Genomic DNA, 23,047 nt, shown 5'->3' with positions numbered 1-23,047 from the left:
GGAGTCATTTGGTGTGATGTATAAGGTATAATAATTCTGAAATGCTAGATTAATTTATTTTGTGTTTGATTGAAGATATTAGGTAACCCTTGGATTATTTTCCCCACTATTTATACCAATAAGTTGTCACATATATATAATGGAGTAACTTATCCAAAATAATTAATTCCGAAATAACTTATTTCCAATCAAACGACCCTTGAGTGATAATTATATATAAATTTTCTAAAAAAATTGAACAAATAAACATCGATGATATTTTTAGTTTAGTGGACGGTAGAGTAATAGTAACTCAAGAAATAGTGGAAAGTCAGTTTTGTCTCAACATTTTCTTCTTTTCCGATAAAAAGATGGTGAAAGTGAAAATATGAGTACGAGTCAAAAGTTTTAAAACTTCATCATTCAAATCAATGCCACCAAGGGTTGGGCTAGTGAAAAGTACAGGTTCAGCAGAACCAAAGCCCAATAACTTTAGTCCAAACTCAAAACTCGTAAACTTCAAATCTTATATACGGCTCTTAAATATGTAGCACAACTTCAAAATTTTAAATTTTGAACTTGAAAAAACTAATTTTGTTTGAAGAAACTAAAAATGTACCAACTTCAAAAGATCATATGCAAGTGAAGTTCACTAATTACACAAATAATGGCCAAAGAGTTGGTAGTTGGTACTTGGTACCATGAAGTATCTTATCTTTTCTTTACAGAACAATCAATAAAAGAAAGACAAAGGACAAGTGAAGTTTGGGTCACTTTTGAACCTCCCTTGTGATGCAAGTTCTCTTTCTCCCTTTACAACCATTTTTCTAATTGAGTTTTTCCAGATCTTGGGCAGACTTCTCCTGAAACTTAGGAATTAGTCTCGGGTAACGATAACACGTATGAAACCCAGAAATGAACATCTGTTTGGTCCATCAGACGTCGATAACAAATAGCCAAATGCAGTGAAAATGGACCAGTAAGGTGGATATTTACTCTGGTACAAATATGCGCAGTTATCATCTTTCTGAAACATTTTCTGTAGTTAAGGGTTCAGAACTGAGAAGCCTTTCGGCTTCATCATTTGCCTCTGCTTGGATTTTCCATTTCTGCAAATAATGAATGAATATAACATTATCAATGCCAAGACTACGTGGTGTATAAACGTAACGTACAGGATTATAGTTTACAGAAGCAATTATAATTAAAAAACAGTATTTGAAAGTAAACACATACTTCCTCAAGATTTTCAAGCTCCATTATTTGTTGTATTTGCTCAGCAATACTTTCCTGCATAGAGTAAAGAAGATGAAAAACAGTGCGTAGAATGCTAAATTGCATCTTCACAGAGCAATGTAGTGTTGTATAACTACCTTGCTATATAGTTTTCAAATAGTATCAAAATTTTAACAAAAATGATCCTTACCGCATTGCCTGCTGCTTCAGCAGCAAGAACATCTGCATCCATCTCTACTTCAATTTCTATTATGGAAGAGATCTGCAATACGCAAGGCATATTTATTCATAAATTTGGAATGTTGTTCAATGGTATTTGAGCTTCACTGATCCAACTGAGCATTTCTGGAAAGATAACATACTCTTGCATAGCTTTCAATCAGCTCGATCCTTCTCCTAAGGGAGCTTTCCAAGCTTTCACGCACCCTTTTCACTCTACTTCTCCGTGCCCTTAAATCAAAGAGAAAGCCATGTAATGTGTGTGACAATGAAACATACACATTTTTGTCTAAACAGAAGTTGACAATAAAAACAAGAAAAGGTATAGGAGTTTGAAGAGAGCTTTACCGATAAGCAGGTTCTCCAACAGCAAAGATTTTGTTTTCCAGTTGGCACATGCGAGCCAACATCCAAACCTACAAAATGAATAAGTAAGATTTCGTTTCGAAATTCATGGTCAAGGCAATAAATCATACAAAGGATTGATGCCGGAATACTGCCAGATATCAACAAACGAAGCAAATCTATGGGATTAATATTGCCTTTCTACAGAAACCATGTTTTAACACTCAATAGTAGATAATAGCTAAGTCAAAAGTATTTACTGTGTGAAACAAAATAAGATTTATGACATACAAACATTCCACAAGCATGAATTCCAGGTACATGAGAATTATGACAGCAAAATGAGAGAACTTTATAAGTATACATATCAATGGTCTTTGCAGGCTATAGATTGATAGACATATAGACAATGAGGAATATCCAACAAGCGAGTGAAGAGCGGTAAACAATTGAGTTTGCCTAGAAAAAACATTGAGAAAGATTCCCTTCAAGGCAAACAAACAATACAACTTGTTTACCTACGTTTGAACTATGACTCGAAAGAAAATGAAGTAAGAAAATCAAAAGGCTTCAAACAATTTTCCAAAGAACACTGGAGCATCAGTAATAGCAATGCTTTCATCCCAAGTTGAACTCAAACATACAAGTGTAATTCATTTGCAATCTTCATCTAAGTGTCTCATATATGCTGACAGCCAGAGGCGGAAGATTTGTTAGGAATTTGCTTTTTCAACTGCACTTTTACTTTTACTGCATTATATTAGATAAGACTTAGTCAATTAGTTGTTAGCCATTTATTCCTATTATTTAGGAGTAAGTTAGTGAGTTAGGAATATGCTAGTAGTGGGTTTACTGCTTTCTGTTTTTTATTCTAGTCTTATAAATGAAATCTGAAGACATCAAGAAAAATGTTCTTCTACCAATATTCTTCTTGACTTCTCTGCTTTCTAAAACTCATACTACTAAAATTTACCAACAAGATTTAACACTCAGGAAAAAAATCCAAAAACATAAAATATAGAAATGTTGCTGGAATGATTTGAACTCATAAATTTTGTTTTGTGAATTGACACCGAGAGTCTTCTATACTGCACCAGCTATTCCTTTGTGACAGGGGGTGCATAGTATAAAAACATATTTTTGTGGTTTTAGCCAAAATGTCTTTTCTAGCTTCTAGAAGATATAAACCTTAGTCCCTTGTACTAAGTAGAAAGTTCTAGCCATCAACAGATCAAGTATGCAGAGAAAGCATGTAGCAGTCAGCCCAAGTATGCAGGCATGAAACAACGCGACTTAAGCAGACATATCCGAGTTCTTATTATTTTTCATTGCAGCTGCCTTTCATCTTTTCAGGACCCAGGCAGGAATGAAACTGACAGCTTGTTGGACCTAAAACCTAAATGCCACTAGAGCACATGCTTAACAAAGTTGCACTTGAGGAGTATACCTCATTCTCAGCAGATTCTTTCAACTCCTTTATCCGTGATTGGAGCACATCATACTGAGATAAGAGTTGCTGCCTGATGCCAATGGTATCAACTAGTCTCTGAGGAAGCTATCACCAAAAAGAAGAGAAAAGTAAGATTCTGCCTTATTTCTGCGTACCTTGTAAATGATATAGAAGTCTACAAAGGATCATCATCCTAATGAAAAGGATAACCTGGGTATATAGAGGAACAAACTCCAGCAAATTGAATATAAACATTTTATAAAGAGAAACATAACCTATGATTTTACTTCTCTGACTTAATGCTCAATAAGGAAAAAGAAAGGCAATATAAAATGTGAATGGGTAGGGAGATAGTTTCTGTGTTCTCCTTTTTCCTTTGCAGGTACTCCAGAAGACATTTGTTGAAATCTTTAAAAGCTTGTGAATACAACTTTTAGATATCATCCTTCATTAATGAAAGTGCTTGCAAGAAATATCACATTATGTTACCTTGCTGAATTGAGGAAAAACCAGGCTGTTTAACGTGGCCCCAAGAGCGATTGAGGAAACTGCAGCAACTGTTATTATCTGAGGCAAGTTGGGATCTATCATTCCAGACGCAGCATCTCCAGTGGCAAATACAGCAAGAAGAGGAACAAGGATGGAGGGATTTAATAACGATGGGGTTTTATCTTTTTTGGGTGCTCTTAGTAAGGGTGATTCACGGCCATCTTTGTGGTTAGTCAAGCACAAAGGCTCTCCTGGGTAGACGTTTGGAGCTTTTGGATTGAACTTTAATGGACCCACCTCTCGGTAAACATTTGGTGGTGCTGCTAGAGCAATAGTCACTCTCTCACCTTCTTGTGCAGGAAGATCAACTGTTTCAGTAGCAAATCTGTGTGTTCGAGCCATTCCAGAAGGGGTCTCCACCTACAGAAAGTGCTAGGATTGATTTACAGAAGCCTCTTCTAAGAAATATGAAAATATTGATCAATAAGAATTGTCTCAAAATAATTGGAGCAAGAACACCACTACAGGAAAAAAAAAGTCCAAAAGATCCAGGTAAAGAAGGTGGGCACACTAGAAAATACTACTGATGTGTATGGCTTTAAAAAGAAATGTACCACAATCGAATGAACGGCAGCTGGAATGTTTTGCTTTATCGGCAGGAATCTTAGTCCCCTTCTCCATGCAGGAATATCCATGCTGCGTTCGGCAGGAGGAGAACCTTAGAAAAAGTGAATGTCCCAGGATCAACACCATACATTAACACAGTTCTCATGACAAACATTGGAACAAGAGTAAATTTTATTAATATGTTTGACCTCTGCAGCGAAAAAAACAGCATCTGAACAGCTGTCTCATGTCTGAGTGTTGCTTGTGTTTTTCTTTTAGTTTTTGTTTATTTTTATTTTTATTTTTGTGTGAAATGTTTGAAATAATTGGTACGGAATCGAGGATTTAACAAAGTAAAACCACTTCAATCAAAAGACAACTGGATCACACAGTAGTTAAAGAAAACCAACCTAAAATCTTCCGACTCTATACTAACAATATTGCCTGAAACGAGCTCATACTGGTAACGGCATTTTGAACAGGACACAACCTGCAGAAGTGGATTTTCTTATGTCATGTAGTAGAAATAAAATACAAGAAGCACATTGAAGTTAAAAGTGGAGACCCTATCATAAAGTTGAGGTCGTTTAGTATTCCATAAGACTGATGGAATATCATTGTTTATACAGAATCCACATGGTAACCGACCAAGTTGATCAGCAATGTGTGGTATAAATTGTATGTGAGAGGAGCATCTGAAAAACTAATCATCATCATAATAAGAAACGGACTACTTAAATTGCCTTTTCTTAAACCACCTCAAGCTATGTTGCTCAGACTCTTCAAAAATGTCAACGGATGCGCGTTGGATTCTCCAAAAGTAGTGTATTTTGGAGAATTCAACAGGGGTGCGGAGTCGAAAGTGAAGAGTCCATGCAACTTAGACCTCAAGACATCATCTCTTTATCTTGACCAGAAAATAGAAAATAAGTGTAGTCCTTTAACAAGAGCACTTTATCTTGGCAAGAGAAGTGTAGTCCTTTAACAAGAGCACTTTTTTTCAGCCATTGCGTGTCCACACTGTACAGAAAAAAAGATATAAAACAGAAATAAACAGGCCAACCAACAGCAAGCCATTTGTGCATACCTGGATACCATCTTGTGGCTGAGCAACAGTAACAGCAATCTCGCAACTTGGACATCGGACAACTTTGCCAAAGAGAACCTGCCCAGACACCAAGCTGCATGTTACTTTATGTGCAATTGAACAACAATACGAAAGCTAACTAAAAGCATCCAGGTTCAGATTATTTCTAAAAAAGAATCTTCACGAGTCTTCTTATACCATCACACATTTAGATATGTAAACTGATGACGACAAATTTACCACTACCAGATATTGAGTATATCAGTGAGATTGCAGCAAGTTCCTTTTCCTATTGGGAGAAGATGTGCGATTTGGGTATAGCCTATATTCGACTTAAGTGCTGAGATTTCTAGTGGAAACTTTGTTATACTAAATGGGCTTGAATTGCGCCGACTGCATTGATGTCATACCACAGACCTTAAAGGACAAAATCATTTACACCCAAACCGTATATGGGATTGTCTAGCACGTAAGACATTTGAATATAGGACACTTCCATATAAATTAAGACTGAAATTGGAACATAATTCACCAGAACATTGAGATAAATAAAGAGAAACTGCGCATGTACTTTTCCTTCAGCCAGTCGGTCATACATGAGTTTGTATGTTAATATACCACAAGTACAAATGAAGAAAAAGAAATTATAAATTCAAACTCATATCTTGATTAAGTAAACAAAGTTAACACGATAGAATGATGATTCATATAGTTACATTGTCTAGGGTGAGTCGAAAGTTAAATGATCCATACTGTTCTTGTATAGCATATTAATACCTATCAGCAAACTTACAAATACATAGTCCATTAGTGGCAGTTTGCTTGTCCAAAATTCCAATAGTGTTCAAGAAGGTCTGAAAGTAATTACATTACAGCTTCTAAATAAACTACTTATAGTCGGTAATGAATTTAATCCACTGCAGAAAATTCTTCATATTGCCATTGGTGCTCATATAGAGAGAAGTGTACAATTCTAACACATAAGATACTTAGAGCAGACTAACACAAAAGCAAGTTGGGGTGAGTGAAGAAATACTGACCTCTTCATTAGGAGAAATGCTCACTCGACAAACATTGGCAATGATTTTAAGGGCATCTGAAACCCTCAGCAGTGTTGCAAGTCCTCGAACTAACAAGGTATATGTAGTAACATCAGGCCTTGACCACCTCCATCTATCATAGGATGGGCCTCTGTCTAAAACAGTCGTCCCTTAAATATGGGCAAGTCAAGTCCATCAATATTGGGGGATATCAATGAAATCTTGTCACAAGATACAAGAGAATAATAGTGAGAGCAGTACTGCATATCATAAAAACTCAGGATGACAGGTTCCACATCTTTTATTAATCTCAAATTCATCATATCTGAAAGCTTAAATATATTGCCTAAGGAGGTTGCTCAAAGCAGTGATGCCACCCTTATAGGGGGTGGGAGAGGTGATGGAGGGATCTATAATTTGAAGAGCTGGTTTGCTAAAGAAAATCACATTATAGTTTAAAATGTAAATTACTTAATCAACTTAAAGTCTTGAAAGTTGAAAAGTTATAAGTATATGAACTGAATGGTGTCAAACAACTCAAAACTGATGGACTCACCTTTTAATGAGAGTGAAAAAGCTTTTATCAAATTCACAAGTCATTGAGCAACACAGAAGTTGATTATTTCTTTTTCCTTTGATACCAAAAAGGCAATGATCAAACATGTATTGTGGATTCACTTCCTTAAGAATAATTGTTTTCCTTCAATACGCTAGTGTAAACGGACATTTAGTTACTTCGCATCACATACATCACCAAAATTCCAACTCCAGATGGAAATAATGGACAAATTTCAACCCCACGAAAGCAAACTTATTTAGACATCACAAGCAACACACAAAACATTGCATCATTCCATATCTCCTCAACTCTTGGGTAAGAACCATAAAGCATTCACCTTTCTTTCAAAACCACTCAACCCACTACCCCCAACAACCCATAAAAGAGGAAAAAACACAAAATAGAAAAAACCATATTCAAATACTCTCTCCGTTTCAATTTATTTCTCTTACTTTCTTTTCTAGTCCGCTCCAAAAAGAATGTCTCTTTCCTTATTCAACAACTCCTTAATTCTAAACTTTACATGTAGCATATTATAAACCAGATTAAAGAACATTTTGATACATTTCACATATTCAGAAGTCTTCTTTATTTTCTTAAACTACCTATCGAGTCAAAACAAGGGAGTATCAATTAATATTTCTTCATGACCATAATAAATGAGCAATCTCAAAGCTAATAGTATCTTCTCTTAGTTCCTTCCACATTTGAATTGATTATATTAAAAAAGAAAGAAAATGTACCAGGATCAAAAGTGGAACGCATAGCATCAAACACAGAGATTGCCACGTCAGCATTGCTCCGATCAAGTGCTGCAGCGATAATCAAACAACAATCAGAACAACTAACAACTCCACCACTTCTCCCAGTCTTTTGAGCTATCACATCCAATACCTCACTCGCATCCTTCGCAGTGGAAACCAAACTAATCAATCCATCATCTAACAACTCCGACACCTTTTTCTCACCTTCAGCTTCACTCAACGAAGCTTTCACCTTGAAGTTAGACGTTTTGGAGGAACAATAGTAGGAAAAAGTGAGGTTTTTGGAGAAATGGGAAGTAGAAGAGAAGAGGAAAGAGTAATTTGTGGGGAGACGGGGAAAGGAAGGAGAAAATAAGGAGAGAGTCATGTGTTTGGAGTTGTGAGAGGCAAATAATAGTGAGGATTGTTTGCTATATGCTCTGCTATAGATAAGGAACAAGAGGCTGTTATTGGGAGGAAATATTGAACCCGGGTTGGAGTGGAGTGATAATCTTTCAACCTTAACGCAAAGGTTTCATATTCGAGTCCATTTAGATACGAAGTCCCCTGTGTTAGAAAATCGACATAAATTCAAATTTAGTCGAGTTGAGTCCCCTTTGTTAGGGAGCCGATGTGAATCCAAATTTAGTCGAGATTCAATGTGGGTATCCGACACTGGATGGGAAACCAAAAAAGAAGAGAGGGAATATTGGGAAGTGGTACTCTTTCAACCTTAACGAAGAGGTATCAGATTTGAGTCCATTGGGGTACTAAGTCTCCTGTGTTAGGAAGCCGACATAAATTCGAATTGAGTCTCCTTTGTTAGGGAGCCAATGCGAATCTATTGAGTCGAGTTGAGTCCCCTTTGTTAGGGAGCCAATGCGAATCTAATGTGGGTACCCGACACTGGATGGGAAACCAAAAAAGAAGAGAGGGAATATTGGGAAGGTGGAAAAAGGGGAATTAAGAAAAATGGAGGTGCGGGGAATCGAACCCCGTGCCTCTCGCATGCGAAGCGAGCGCTCTACCATATGAGCTACACCCCCGTGATGTTAATAATAGCCAATAAATGTAACTTAGCTTTATTAATTTTGACCNATTGGGAAGGTGGAAAAAGGGGAATTAAGAAAAATGGAGGTGCGGGGAATCGAACCCCGTGCCTCTCGCATGCGAAGCGAGCGCTCTACCATATGAGCTACACCCCCGTGATGTTAATCATAGCCAATAAATGTAACTTAGCTTTATTAATTTTGAGCCGCTTAAAAAAATAAAGGGATCGTCAGGTTTTTCTTTTTTACTTAAAGGAATAATAATTTGAAGAGCTGCTCTGAGGGTAGTCCGCCGCCTGCTGCCGCTTGTTCATCATAGCATATAGGAGATCATCAGTTGCTTGCCCTTGGTTCTGATATGCAGTCAAACAGCAAAGATCTGCTTCACTTGGAGACTGAAGGCTTGTCATTGGAATCAAAACTTCTCTTTTGCACTAGTGATGGTGGATCTCAATCCCTAAATTTGAAACCTGAAATTTCTTCTGTACCCAAAAGCCAAGTTCTAACAAAGGTCAAGGATTTTTTGGGAGTATTTTTGGAGAACAATAGAAAAGTGGAGATTGAAGCTAAGAAGAATCCTGAGAAATATGATATTGAAGCTCTTACCGGTGAAGAATCTGAATACATAGAGATGGACTTAATGTTGGGTGTTGCTGAACTTCACACACAGGCAGCTGTATCAGCTGCTGAATCTGCAATAGCAAGTTACCAACCAGTAATCGATCTGAATACCAATGATACGACAGAATCTGAAGACAGTAGCGATGAGGATGCTACCAGCAAAAGTGATGATGGAGCTTCTTCTCTAGGAAAAGAATCTAAGCTTACGGAAAAGGATTCTCCTAAGAAAGCATTGAAGAGGAAACGACAGTCCGTAAATCGAGCTAACATAGTTGAGCTCTCTTAGCGCTAAGGACATTAAACAATTGCAGCTTATTTTTCTCACAGAACATAGTAAAAGTGTGCTCCTCTTCCATGTTCCTGTTTTAGTTCTACTCTTTTATTAATTAAGGGGCCATTGGAGGGCATGTTATTCATGTATAAAAAAAGCGAATGTATTAGTTTTAGAGTCTGTTTGGATGAGCTTTTAAGCTGGTCAAATTGGCTTAAAAGTCAGTTTTTGACTTATTTGAATGTTTGATAATTATCAAAGTGACTTATTTTAAGTCAAAAATGACTTATTTTAAGCAAAAAGTTAAAATCTAGGTGAGGGAAGTTTTTTTTTTTTTAACTTAAAAGTCTTTTTATGTTGACCAAGTACATTACCTTTTTGCCCTTAATTCTTTTATACAATTTCCAAATTGCCTATATTGAATTATTATTATTATTTTATTTTTTAAAATTATTTTTATTATTATTATTATTATATTATTATTATTTTATTATTATCATTATTATATTATTATTATTTTATTATTATCATTATTATTTTTTTATTATTATTATTTTATTATTATTATTATTATTATATTATTATTATTATCAGTATTATTATTATTTTATTATTATTATTATTTTTTTTTTATTATTATTATTTTATTATATTATTATTATTATTATATTATTATTATTATTATTATTATTATTATTATTATTATTATTATTATTATTACTCTTATAAATAATTTGTGGTGGTAAAGAAATATGTGAATGATAGGAAAATATTATTACTTATGGATGTAAAATATAAATTAATTTTGTTTTAATTTTTTTTTAAAGTATAAAAACCTTAAATTAATCAACTTTTCATCATGTTAACAACTTAAAGGGTATTTCAGACATTTTGATAAAAAAAAGTGTTTACCAGCACTTATTTGCCAAACACATCAACAACTTTTTTTTCAACTGCAACACTTTTATCCAAATACATAACTACTTATTTTAAAAATAAGTTTCAGCACTTTAAAAAGTTACTTTTTAAAAGTTACTCTTTTTAAGTCAATCCAAACGGGCTCTTACTATGTTTGATAAAAGTTTTTTATTAGGTTGAAAAAAAAATCAAGAAAAAATACTAAATTATTTATTGCACTTTCAAATTTTACTTGTGAGATTATACTAAATATGTTATTGTTGTAATTGTATTGTTTTTTATCATATTTAAAGTTCTTGTCGCACACATAAGTTGTGTAATATTTTTCTAAAAATTTATCGTAGTGTTCAAAAAGTGGAGTCACGTATCCATTTTAGAGAAAAAAAAAATTGGTAGTTAATGAGAGATGAAAGAGTATATGTGTAGGTCTATGTTTTGTTTTTGGAAATACATTATGCGCTACAACATGCGGCATAACTCGTGGGATATTGTGATACAAAAATATAAATTTATGTTCATGTGACATAATTTGTGGGACATTGTGATATAACAAAAACTTAACTTATGTTCATGCGATAAAACTTGTGGGATATTGTGATACAAAAACTTAAATGTATGTCCATGCGACAAAACTTGTGGGATATCATGATACAAAAACTTAAACTTATGTCCATGCGACAAAACTTGTGGCATATTGTGATACAAAAACATAAACTTATGTTCATACGACATAGCTTGTGGAATATTATGATATGAAAATAAAAATTATGCCCTGTGAAAAAATTGTTTGTTATTTCAGGTCACAGGCATAACTTATCTGATATTATATATTACAAAAATATAATTTATTCCCCGCGAAAAAGTTATTTTTTATTTCGACATTAGGTATATTTCCATCCATTTAAGTTTTGAAGGGCAAAACTTAAAAGAACTATCATATTTGAGGTCAGAATATTAAAACTACCCCAAAATAGGGGCATTTGTGCTAATGATCCATTTTACATAGCACTGAATGGGTCTTAATGTCTTATAACCTTGCAACAACATCAACCAATATGCTCATCAAAATGCATCTTTAGAAGCTAAGCCTCCTATTTCTGATCAAATAACATCTCAAAAGAATGAAAAAAATCAAGAAATTTCCATTAAAAACTTACCTCATTCAAAAACATTATTTGCATTGAAACATGCTTCTTTCATTCATTTTTCTCCACAGTTTAACAAGTACTAAACTCATATGCTTTGAAAATGCCTTGCCACAGAGAGCCAGCAAGCTTTCCTTCATTATGTAGATACCAAGCTTAAAGTTGTACAGGACAAGATCAGCACAATCCTTAGCATCTGCTGAAACTAATTTATCGAATGTTAACCTTAATGCTTTACAATGGCTGTATGCTAGACTATGTACAGAATGCACTGGCTAAACGCTAAAATGTTGCAGTGGAAGTTATGGAGAAGTGATATATATGTTTCTGCTTCCGAATCTGGCTTATATAGTGACGCTGTTGCTGATAATAGCAGATCATGTCAATTCCTAGTCAACTCATTAATAGTTGTTCAGTCAGATCGCAGTTTGCAATCACTCCGTAATGCTTCCAACCACGAATCAACCTGAAAAGAAAAGGATAGCAACACATAGAGCATGGAAATGGAAGATGAAAAGGAATTGGCTATGTTTGTATATATACATCAGATAATAGTTTTCCACGTTATTTGAGATGGGAACAAACAAAGGATACCATTGAGCTATTTTACAAATTTATGCTAATACATAGCTATTCTGATGCTAGAGAATGCTACTTATTTAAGATTAGTCCTTAAATGCTTTTAACCTAATATGTAGAGTTTTCAAAACCACTTATGAGTTCAACAGATTACAAGTGAATGTTTATCAAACATACTGATCCTGTCATATGTTACACAATTGTCCAGTCCAATTGTTTAGAAATGACTTGACTCGCAAAAATCTAATCACTATAGGAAAATAATTCTGAAATATGTGATGTGTAATACTTTTAATACTACTCGAAAGGCACTAAGTGTGTTGAAACAAAGTTAACATCCAAAAGGAGGTGTATATAAAGCATATGAACAAGCATGGTCTATTCAGAAATCCTCAACTTCCAAACTTGACCAATTTGGGAACTTAAACATACTCATCAACCCGAACAAATTCAAGACAGAGATCAGAATAGTTATTTGCACATTGCAATAAAGGATCCAGAAAAAGAAAACCATTACCTTTATCTTAGAAATACTAGAGCATTCATATTTCAGTCCATAACGAGTTGAGATATAAAAGCAATATCGTTTGTCCTCATTGTCTCGTATCAGGCAAGGTAAGGTTCCAACTTCAACTACATCAGATAGAAGGGTTGAATCTTGGGGGCTTAGATCTGCAAACATGTTATTCAAAATTAATCAAGAAATAGCATATCTGTTACATCAGGAAACATCGGAATATCCAAATTTATCAAAATAGAATAGGACAGAATCAGAAATACTTTAAAAAGATAAACCAAAAGGAGATACAATACAGACTGCAGCTAAACTTTGGAAGTATTTTGGAATGAAGTTAATGAAAACAAAGCTAAGCCATTAAATCAAGAGAAGATAATAGGAACACATAACAGATCATCAAAAAACTGCAGATGCCAATATGAGGTGGGATATTTCAAGATTGAGCTATTCCGAATAGGTAAGGTAATTGCTACCCCAACCACAGATGTTTTCCCCTGCTCTATCTGCATTAGCAGAGGTAAAGGCTGAGGAAAGGAAATATAGGCCATGCTTGGCCCAAAAGTTTTCTTAAGAACCCTTTAGCTTTCTAAAACAAAGTTCTTTTTCTGGTGAAAACACATTTGTTCTCCATGAAACAGAAGAAAACTCTTCTAGAAAACCAAAGGACTTCCTTTTGGTTTGAATCAAACTCTACTTCCACAACAACCAACAAACTGTTAATGTATGATTACTTTGATCCCCCTTAATGGTGTAATTTCGTATTATTTCACCTGGCTTTTTTCCCCTATTCTTAGGCTATAGATTCTTTTTACCATTAGATAAAGGAATTTTATTAATGACATTTACCAGTAAGACTATGACATGTACATCTAAAAAGCCAAAGTATATTCCCTTCTAGTTGTATATGGAGTCTATAAAATCCACCAAATTTTTAACATCAAGTAGATATACAGCAAAATAAAAAAGCAAAATGATGCAATTCAACTTAATTTTAAAGGTGGAGTTTGTTGCCCTTGAAGCATCTCAGATTCCTTTTTCTCCAAAATATCCACCACATACAAACTGAGATTTTGTTTTGTTAGAATATCCTATATTGGTTGAAGGAATATGTTGTTGTATCCTTATATCCTCATCTCACAAGTTTATACATCTCGTGTAGAAGAAATATGGGCATCTCGTAATAGAGAAACATATATATCTCACGTAGAGTAACACTGACATCTCAGATTCTTCTTTGGCCAACAGGTATTGGTCTGTATGTCAACACTAACTTTTATATTAGTGGTGCTTTTCATTGGTAGCTTTGAGGTTGAGTTAGGCCCAATGTCCATTTTCTTATCATGGTATCATAGTCAGACTCATTCCTATTCTTGGTTTACTCAATACTGGCCATGTTATATTGTCTGCGCTTCAAATGTCCAACCATACAACATGTGGTGGAGAGGGAAGAGACGAATGCTAGAATGTCACACATTGGTTGAAAAGTTGTTGTATCTTTATATGGTTGTGAAAAACTTCAACTCATGACTTAGCTTTTGAGATTGAGCTACACCAACATCCATTTTCTTAACATGTTCCATTGGTATCTTCAAACACTTGCTCTACGCGGATGATACTCTTTACTTTTTGTGGGACAGAGAAGTCTCAGGTGCGATATCTCAACCTAACTATACTCCTATTTGAAGCAATCTCCGGGCTACATATTAATATGCAGAAGAGTAAGATCTACCAAGTAAATGAGGTCCCTAATTTGGAAGAACTGGCTGGCATCATGGGTTGTAGCATTGACACATTTCCAACAAAATACCTAGGTCTCCCTTTGGGAGCAAAGTTCAAAGATGCAGGAGTTTGGAATGAAGTTATCGAGAAAATGGAGAGAAGGTTGGCAACTTGGAAGATGCAATATCTCTCAATGGGAGGCAGGTTGACTCTTATCAAGAGTGTACTTGACAGTATCCCCACATATATTATGTCAATGCTCCCAATACCATCCAAGGTACAGAATCAAATTGACAAAATCAGAAGATCTTTTTTGTGGAAGGGGAGCTATGAGGTTGGGCCATAAGTTCCATCTTGTGAAGTGGGAAAATGTAATTATGCCAAAGCAACACGGAGGTTTGGGAATCAGAGATTTAAAGAAGCACAACAAGAGCCTGTTAATGAAATGGTGGTGGAGATATGCTCAAGAACCAACAGGTATCTGGAAAGAGGTAGTGAATGCCAAATATGGGAGGCAAGACAAATGGAGCACCAAGCAGAACAATGATCCTTATGGAGTTGGACCTTGGAAGTACATTAACCAGCTAAGGGAGGAGTTCTTCCAAGAGGTGTCCTTCAGGATTGGAAATGGGAACTCATTTAAATTTTGGAAAGACAGGTGGCTCAACAATCAACCTCTCAATGTCTCCCACCCTGCTATTTACAGGATAGCCTCTACACAGACTCTTCAGTGGCTCAAAACAGAGAAGGTGGAATATGGGCACCACCCACGCTTTAGAAGGAATTTTCAAGACTGGGAACTTAATGAGCTCTTTGATTTTTTCAGAATTCTAGAAGGAGCCTCAATGACCCCTCACTTGCCTGATAGCTTAAAATGGGGCAACTCTGAAAAAGGAATATACACAGTGAAGGAAGGATGCCATAAGTTGTGCTCTTCAAATGCCATGATAGACCAGTGGCCATGGAAACTGATTTGGAAGACTAGACCACCCCCTAAAATAAGTGTTTCACTTGGACTACCCTCAAGAATGCTATCCCAACCCTGGACAATCTAAATAGGAGGAAACTTCAGCTAGTAAACAGATGTTTCATGTGCCTCAATAGCCTGGAATCAGTGAATCATTTGTTTCTGCACTGTCCAGTGGCAACAGCTCTTTGGAATATGTTTATTTCAATTGCTGGTATCAACTGGATTCTCCCGCAAAGTGTCAAAGAAGTAGTTGAAAGTTGGAGTCTTAGAGAAGTTGATAGCCCCATCAAGAAGACCTGGCAGATGATNAATATACACAGTGAAGGAAGGATACCGTAAGTTGTGCTCTTCAAATGCCATGATAGACCAGTGGCCATGGAAACTGATTTGGAAGACTAGACTACCCCCTAAAATCAAGTGTTTCACCTGGACTACCCTCAAGAATGCTATCCCAACCCTGGACAATCTAAATAGGAGGAAACTTCAACTAGTAAACAGATGTTTCATGTGCCTCAATAGCCTGGAATCAGTGAATCATTTGTTTCTGCACTGTCCAGTGGCAACAGCTCTTTGGAATATGTTTGTTTCAATTACTGGTATCAACTGGATTCTCCCGCAAAGTGTCAAAGAAGTAGTTGGAAGTTGGAGTCTTAGAGAAGTTGATAGCCCCGTCAAGAAGACCTGGCAGATGATTCCATCATGTATTTTTTGGTGTATTTGGAAGGAAAGGAATCTCAGATGTTTTGATGGTATCTCAACTCCAATTAGCAGTTTGAAATCCTTTTGCCTTATTAGTCTCTTCCATTGGAGCAACTTATCCCCTGTAAATGATATATTGCCCCTCTTAGATTTCATTAGCTCCCTCAATATGGCTTAGCGACCATCCTTTTGCTTGTGGTTAACTCCCTGATTAAATAGGTGTTTTTGTTCTCAGGAGTTAACCATATTTTTCTGTATGTAATTTGCATCTTCTTGATGCCTTTCTAATACATCTTACTTCATCAAAAAAAAAAAAAAAACATGTCCGTAGACATTACCGATTTCAGCACCAAAATGCTCAATAACAAATGCCATAGTTGATACAGCAATGTCAGGGAAGGTGATTGATGTTTTCAGCTTAATCTCCAAAATAATTGATGTATGCTGCAGAGATGAATGCCCCTCCTTTGGACATTCTGTTGTGTCACCAAAAGAAGCAGGCTACTTTGTGTAGTGTTCTAGTTTTCCATATTTGTTCTCCAAGACCATGTATGGCTCTAGTTTTCACTTGCTATCAGTGAGTTATAGCAAGTAAATACCACTTGTCCTGCAATCTTTTCAAATCAAATTATCTGCTGCACTAGGAAGTTCTTGAAATGCCTCCAAGTTTTGGTGGTTTTCTTTCATCCTCTTCACCTTCGAGTTGTTATAGTTTCTCTTAAACATTATGCTCCAGCCATTGCCAATTTTAAATCAGTGATCAGGATCAGACTTACTAAGGGGGTGTTTGGATAAGCTTTTTTTAAGTGACTTAAAAGTCAAAAGTAGGTCACTTTTTAAGCCTAAAGTGAAGTGCTTTTAAGCACTTGGTGTCTTTGCCAAACACCTCTAAAAATTTAAAAGTGCTTAAAAGCCAAAAGCACCTAAAAATATGTCAATCCAAACACCCTCTAAATACGGAGACGCCATCTTGTCAGAATCTTAGAAATGTCTCAAGTGCTAGAATGAAATTAGTATCTGGTCGAAAATATAAGATGTGGATATTTTATCACACCTAAAAATAGGTGTCTCTTGTATTCCAGGATAACCATATCTTCAGTAGATATACTTCTCTCAACCATACTTTCATAACCATTTCTACAAGCAAGGTCTTATTCAGCAACCTCACATATCTAAATCCCATTCGGTCCCTTCACTTTGGTTGTTGCAACAGTGCTCCATCTTACCAAGTGATAAGCTTTCATTTCCTTGCTGTCCTACCATAGAAAATCTCTCCCAAGTTTATCCAACTTCCTCTCCTTCTTAACAGACATAGAGAATAGTGACATCACATTTGTTGGTAGTGAGTCTGGCACTGTTATAAGTGCTAGCCATTTGAATGGACCCCTCCAAAAGATAGGTTTGTCTAGTCTTCCATTCTTCTTTCATATCTTTTCACCATCTCCAGTCATATACTGCTTCTACCATTTTTATTGTTATTTCTGTTACAGTCTCCATTTCAGTCTATTTAGCAAAATGTTTACTTGACCTTGAAACATTGTTGACATAATATATGAATATTTCACCACCTGGTAGAAAGGTGTGGGATTTAGTATAACACTAAAAATCGCGATCTCTAGTTCCTATTATCACAAACCAGTAAATCTTGACTCAACAAAAACGTCTAGGAGATACCAAGTAATTCAAGGTGGTCCATTAGGTTGTAGTAAATACCAGTGAAATCAGCATAAACTTCTAAGATGTCATTTAAGGAAATCTTCTTATAATGTAACATTCAAAGTTGTCTAATGGAAGGTCTCGGCAAAAAAATACAGTGTGATAGTACACCAAAAGGCTTGGAATAACATATTTATACAGTAGTTGCAGAGTATCCTGAAAGGCATGCTAGTAGAATCTTTAACTGTTGAAAAAGTCACCTGTGCATGACGAATACCAGAAGATACACGATCCCTGAAGGACAAAAAATCTAGGCAGCCAATCATCAACATCAGTGTCATCAACTGGAAGAGGTTCTCCGGGTAAAGTTGCCCATCTCTATTAATAAAAAAAAACAGAATAAAATTATGGAACAAATATGTAAATCCAGTGTAGTATTGTCTGAAGTCCAAACAATGTTAAGATGATGACAGCTGTTGGCCTATTAATACCATTCTCATGTCCAAATACCCCGAAAGTCGTGCAGCCCGTACGACTTCATCAATGTGTTCTAATCTGTGAAGAGAAAAAAAAAACAATGAAAATCAAAAGACAATACTCTTTTGACAGATCAATCACCTTTTAGGATTGAACATGTTATTTTTGAAGTATTTGCAAGTATAAGCTGAGAATAGCTAGTAGAATTACTCTTAGTGAGGCTCTTGTCCTCTTTGTAACAATTTCGTTGTGATATTGTGTAGGACTAGTGGGTGATCCTTGAACAGTACTTCACATTTGTGAAAGAAGATCTCTCTTTTTTCTTCAAATAGGGACTTGGCAACTGTTTATATAATGTTTTGTTCATTATTAGGTGATAATATCGTAACAAAATTAAGAATACGAATATTTACTCAAGATAATTTTCCAAGAAGGGATTTTGGAGATTGTTAGAGAAAGCATTACATAGATAAATCATGTCTTCTCATTTTTTGGGGAAGCCAGTCATACTATATAAAATTTTCTACTGGTGAAATTTGAAATGGATTTCCCTATGCTTAGAAATGTAGTAATTACACAGTCATGTTTTCAATTACACCTAGTGTTTTCTAGTTTTAGAATCAGGGATCTGTCCCAGTGAGGAGGCCTTTATCTTTTTTTTTTTGAAACTGATAAGATTGTATTCTTAAGCATTAAGGGCATGCTGGTCACCACCAAAAAGTGCCAGTTACAAGCTTCCCATCAAATCTATGTGAGGAGGCCTTTATCCTAAAGTACATTCACATCTCTGGCTCTTATTTCTATTTTTGTTTTTTATTTATCCATTCAATTATTCTAGATAGATCGCTGCAACCAGATTTGATGCAGCAACCTAAAATTGATTCCTCTTGTCGAGGTGTTTCATAATTGGACATTCTGAACCCATCTAGGATTTGGAGATACATTAAGCTGCTTTTCCATCAGATAATCATCATTTCTCTACCTTTAACAAATGCTTTGTTTGAACGGAAAACGAAACTGCAGCAATATTCCATGTTTTTAACACAATTCAACTCATGAAAAATAAACTAAATAAAAAATGGTGCAACTAATTTTGGCCCTATTCTATTTACATTTTCAGGTCGTCCCACTAGCCCTCTCCACTTAAATGCCAAACTTGATTCAGCAGCAGAATTTGAACTCGTGACCTGAACCAACAGCACATCCCATGTCGTACTATCTTTGCCGTTGAACCAAAGCACGCTTTGGCCTCAAAGCCTTGGGGTCACTTTTGTTAAAGTTGAAAAGATGCGAATCAGTGAACATGTTCATATTACACTGATAATACACTTAAACAGAGATGAGTACTTATGCTTTTTAATTCTCAAATTGATATTCACAGCGATCGCACATGATGACCTATGAAGATCCTCACATGCATTAGGGATTGAACATAGTGATGATAAACTATTGTTACCATATGAGCTAGAAATAACTATAACCAAACCAACCTACTAAATGCCTGGGAGACCCTACTCAGTCTCACAATAAGAAATTAAAAGCAGAACACTATCAAAGGGGAAGCAACCTTATACACAGTTTTATATAAGGAAAAACAGAATAGGTCACATAAGGCACAAGCGAGCCCACAAAGGGGGGTATCAAATCTTACTGAGCTTTGCAATGAGCTTCTCTTTCTTCCAAAGCACCGAGTTCTGATCGAAGAGATTCTACTTCTGCAGCAGTTAAGACTACCTGCAAGATGTGATAATAGCTGTAATGAGTAATCTTTCCCTTCCCCAACCCAAAGACAATGATGACCTTCAGAACAATTAAGTAAGAAATAGCAAACTAAACAGTTAGCAGTCAACTACAAATAACATGTACCTTTTCTTGACCATCTGTGCCAGACATCCAAGGTAGCTTGTTGAGGCTAAACATATTCAACATTGAAGCAGCCCCTTTCAATTTTCTTCTAGTCCACGATCTACTAATGGATCTATTCTAATACGGGAGAAGCCAAATAAAACAAATTAAAAAAGTGAATTCCTTAAAAAAATGTGTAACTCCTCTTCACCTCAAATGTCCTTTAGAAGATATACCTTAAAGAATCATTACTTCCAATATATTTAGATAAAGCTGGGCTCTGCATGGAGTCTTCACCAGATGTTGAAGCTTGAAAATGATCTTCAAACACCTCTATTCCTCGAGGACCATCACCCATGATTGTTTATGTTTGCCAGCAACTCTAAAACTGGAAGTGAAACCAGAATTACAATGTATAATCAGCATTCCCAACTTTACAGATTCCAACCTCATAGTAGGAAAAAAAATACTTTCTATGATTATTGCTAATTATCTTTAAAGATTCAGAAGAATGACAGTTGTTTATGGTTCAAAGATGACATGTCATCGGCAGTGTATTGAGATTTATGGCTCAAATCACTGCAGGGTTTGCCTTATATTTTCCTATGTTGCTTCTTTCTTCCCTTTTGCAAACCACTTGCCATATGGTTTCAAGTTTATTATGTGTTACCATAGCTTCCTATATATTCAATCCCTCCCACCAGGCAACCATGACGAGATTTGTGCAACATCAAGATTTTCAATGCCATTTCAAAGAAATTATGTATGATAACCTATTTGACATCAGATTCCGTATTAAATAAGACTGCTATCCAGCTAGAAAAAAGGTATTTGAATTTGATCATCTTGAAAACACTTAAAGTAAGATCACTTATTTTCCTTGTAGACAAAGCCACTTCTAGGATGGAATACATGAATGGACCACAACCTCTTTATTCAAAATAAAAACTCCAAGAGTACAAGGAGTGGCACCTAAAATCCTCCTATTAAAGTAACCAATAGCAGCCTGTCAATGACTAGTATCCCCTACGAATACCGAACATTAGTATGTAAGCTCGATAATAAGTTTCCTTAGATGGAGTAGCGGGGGATTTTTCCCCACTTTATAACTGTAAGATTTCCATCATTTTAAGTCCACGGAAAAGGAGAAAGGGACAGAGGTACCCAACACATTTATCCTCAACCTATCTGTCATTAGTAATTTCAATTCAATTGTTCTATCCACTAGCACACCGCGCAATATAACAAGCAGCCCGTACTAGTAAAAGGGGTAAAACCTCATTCAGAATCCTAAACAACATAAACCCAATGGTATGGCCTAGCAATAGCGTATCCAGAATTTTCACTCAAGGGTTTCGAAATGTAAAAATGTAGTTCATGGAATTTGAACTTAGAACCTCAAGGTGAATTTTGAATCCCCTAAACCACTTAGCCAACCTTTAGTCTCGTGTTCAAGCAAGTGAACACCCTCCCAACCCCCTAAATCCGCCGCGTAGACCTAGTGGTCAATAAAGTGGATTGAGAATAATAAACTCTCATGTTCAAATTACCACAGAAGCAAAACCACTAGGCAATTTATTCTCTTCTATCCCGGCCTTAATAGACAGAGTTATCAAGTGCTTATGCCGATGGGAGCTAGCAGATACCCGTAAATCATAAAAAATTCCAAAACATACACATCTCAATAAATTCAAGAATCTTATTTCAAATTAAATAAAAAAAAACACAAACTTGAATTAAGTGACCTTACAGAAGAAGCACAAACTCTAACACAAAGTACAGCAAACTTCCACCAAAGCTAAAAATTTCAAGTCTTTACTAACATACTGTTAATTATCCATACAACATGAAAGCCCAAAAAGAGCTCACAACTCCAAATTTTGATCTTGTTTTTTCTCACTACAACAAGAAAAAAAACCCAAATTCAAGAAAACAGTATATAATCTGAAAAGAAGAGAAAATACCTGAACCTGTTGGGTATTGATATTTGATCAGACCAAGTTATTTTGCAGGGGAAGGAGAAGGAGGAGGAGGAGAAAAGTGGTTTGACATAATAGAGACAGCCATATAGGAGAAGGCATATTATTATATATGATTGGACAACTAGTTGTTGAGTTTATTATGATTTGGTCCCACAATTAAAAAAAAAAAAGGTATTTCCTCTATCCATTTTACGTGGCATAATTTGACTTGATACGATGGTTTAAGTAAAAAAAAAAAAAAAAAAATTGAAATTTATGATGTAAAACAATAAGTAGATATTTGTGTTATGATAAATTATTTCATTAATAATGAATATGAAAATTTTAAAATTAAATTATTTTTAATAATAAAATGGCATTCAAATTTAAAAAAAAAAAAAGGTATCATGTAAAATGGGAAGGAGAGAGTAGTAAATTACGCTTCGTTTGGTTGGGAACTAGTTATTTTGAGATTAATTATCTTGAGATAAGTTATTTCACTGTGTATATGAGATAACTTATCTAATCACTATTACAAAAATGATGAATAAATAGTTTAAGAACTAGCTAATACCTCCAACCAAATATAGATTAAAAAATACTTACATTTTATGTTAAAGTTATTATACAATATACTTCACATCAACAATAGCTTGTCAAGTGATTCATTAAATCACCAACACAGGTAAGATAAGTGGATTTCTCTATCATTAATTACTTGGACTCTAACTTTTAGGTATTGAAAATATATATTAAGGCGCCGCTTTAGAAATGTTATCCCTGAATCTAAATTAATCGAGGTGTATTATAAATATCGAACACTGATATTATTTTTTAAATCAACACTTATTATTATGAGAAATTGAT

At 35.3% G+C, this 23,047-nt stretch overlaps 3 protein-coding genes and 2 non-coding genes across 6 annotated transcripts; 1 reads left to right on the top strand and 4 right to left on the bottom strand.

Annotated features, from left to right (window-relative positions):
* Positions 1-569: 569 nt before the first annotated feature.
* On the bottom strand, positions 570-9,116 carry LOC125862896 (uncharacterized). The gene is made up of 13 exons (XM_049543018.1): positions 9,052-9,116; positions 7,754-8,193; positions 6,452-6,621; positions 5,412-5,489; positions 4,735-4,814; positions 4,333-4,414; positions 3,719-4,138; positions 3,227-3,334; positions 1,783-1,850; positions 1,578-1,665; positions 1,406-1,477; positions 1,216-1,269; positions 570-1,088 (listed from the first exon to the last, which is right to left on the bottom strand). Exons 1-13 carry the CDS (start codon positions 9,114-9,116, stop codon positions 999-1,001), a joined length of 1,815 nt encoding a protein of 604 aa, XP_049398975.1. The 3' UTR covers positions 570-998.
* TRNAA-CGC (transfer RNA alanine (anticodon CGC)) lies at positions 8,727-8,799 on the bottom strand. The gene has a single exon. It is a non-coding gene; the product is annotated as a tRNA-Ala (tRNA).
* Positions 8,886-8,958, bottom strand: TRNAA-CGC (transfer RNA alanine (anticodon CGC)). The gene has a single exon. It is a non-coding gene; the product is annotated as a tRNA-Ala (tRNA).
* Positions 9,062-9,743, top strand: LOC125863442 (uncharacterized). The gene has a single exon (XM_049543640.1). It carries the CDS (start codon positions 9,161-9,163, stop codon positions 9,707-9,709), a length of 549 nt encoding a protein of 182 aa, XP_049399597.1. The 5' UTR covers positions 9,062-9,160; the 3' UTR covers positions 9,710-9,743.
* A 1,993-nt stretch (positions 9,744-11,736) lies between these two features.
* LOC125863440 (uncharacterized) lies at positions 11,737-22,300 on the bottom strand. 2 transcript variants are annotated; one of them, XM_049543634.1, is made up of 8 exons: positions 22,184-22,300; positions 20,456-20,607; positions 20,241-20,352; positions 20,026-20,108; positions 18,389-18,452; positions 18,158-18,275; positions 12,854-13,008; positions 11,737-12,223 (listed from the first exon to the last, which is right to left on the bottom strand). In XM_049543634.1, the coding sequence occupies exons 2-8, from the start codon at positions 20,575-20,577 to the stop codon at positions 12,170-12,172; spliced, it is 708 nt and encodes a 235-aa protein (XP_049399591.1). In that variant the 5' UTR covers positions 20,578-20,607; positions 22,184-22,300; the 3' UTR covers positions 11,737-12,169. The 2 variants fall into 2 exon arrangements, with proteins under 2 accessions (XP_049399591.1, XP_049399593.1); XM_049543636.1 differs by lacking the exon at positions 22,184-22,300 and having other exon boundaries at positions 20,241-20,357.
* Between the last annotated feature and the right edge of the window lie 747 nt (positions 22,301-23,047).

Source organism: Solanum stenotomum, chromosome 4 (assembly GCF_019186545.1).
Source record: "Solanum stenotomum isolate F172 chromosome 4, ASM1918654v1, whole genome shotgun sequence".
Classification (NCBI taxonomy): Eukaryota; Viridiplantae; Streptophyta; class Magnoliopsida; order Solanales; family Solanaceae; genus Solanum; species Solanum stenotomum.
This window is presented reverse-complemented; position numbering and strand designations above follow the sequence as displayed.

Excerpts from the sequence above, each read along its gene's own strand:
- LOC125863440 (XM_049543634.1), bottom strand. The coding sequence starts at position 20,577 with ATGGGTGATGGTCCTCGAGGAATAGAGGTGTTTGAAGATCATTTTCAA. Across the intron at positions 18,276-18,388 it reads GGTATTTGGACATGAGAATG|AGATGGGCAACTTTACCCGG; the intron begins GTATTAATAGGC and ends TTTTATTAATAG. Across the intron at positions 12,224-12,853 it reads CTAGTATTTCTAAGATAAAG|GTTGATTCGTGGTTGGAAGC; the intron begins GTAATGGTTTTC and ends TTTTCTTTTCAG.
- LOC125862896 (XM_049543018.1), bottom strand. The coding sequence starts at position 9,116 with ATGAACAAGCGGCAGCAGGCGGCGGACTACCCTCAGAGCAGCTCTTCA. Across the intron at positions 1,851-3,226 it reads AAGAATCTGCTGAGAATGAG|GTTTGGATGTTGGCTCGCAT; the intron begins GTATACTCCTCA and ends TTCATTTTGTAG. Across the intron at positions 1,478-1,577 it reads TGATTGAAAGCTATGCAAGA|ATCTCTTCCATAATAGAAAT; the intron begins GTATGTTATCTT and ends TGCGTATTGCAG.
- LOC125863442 (XM_049543640.1), top strand. The coding sequence starts at position 9,161 with ATGCAGTCAAACAGCAAAGATCTGCTTCACTTGGAGACTGAAGGCTTG.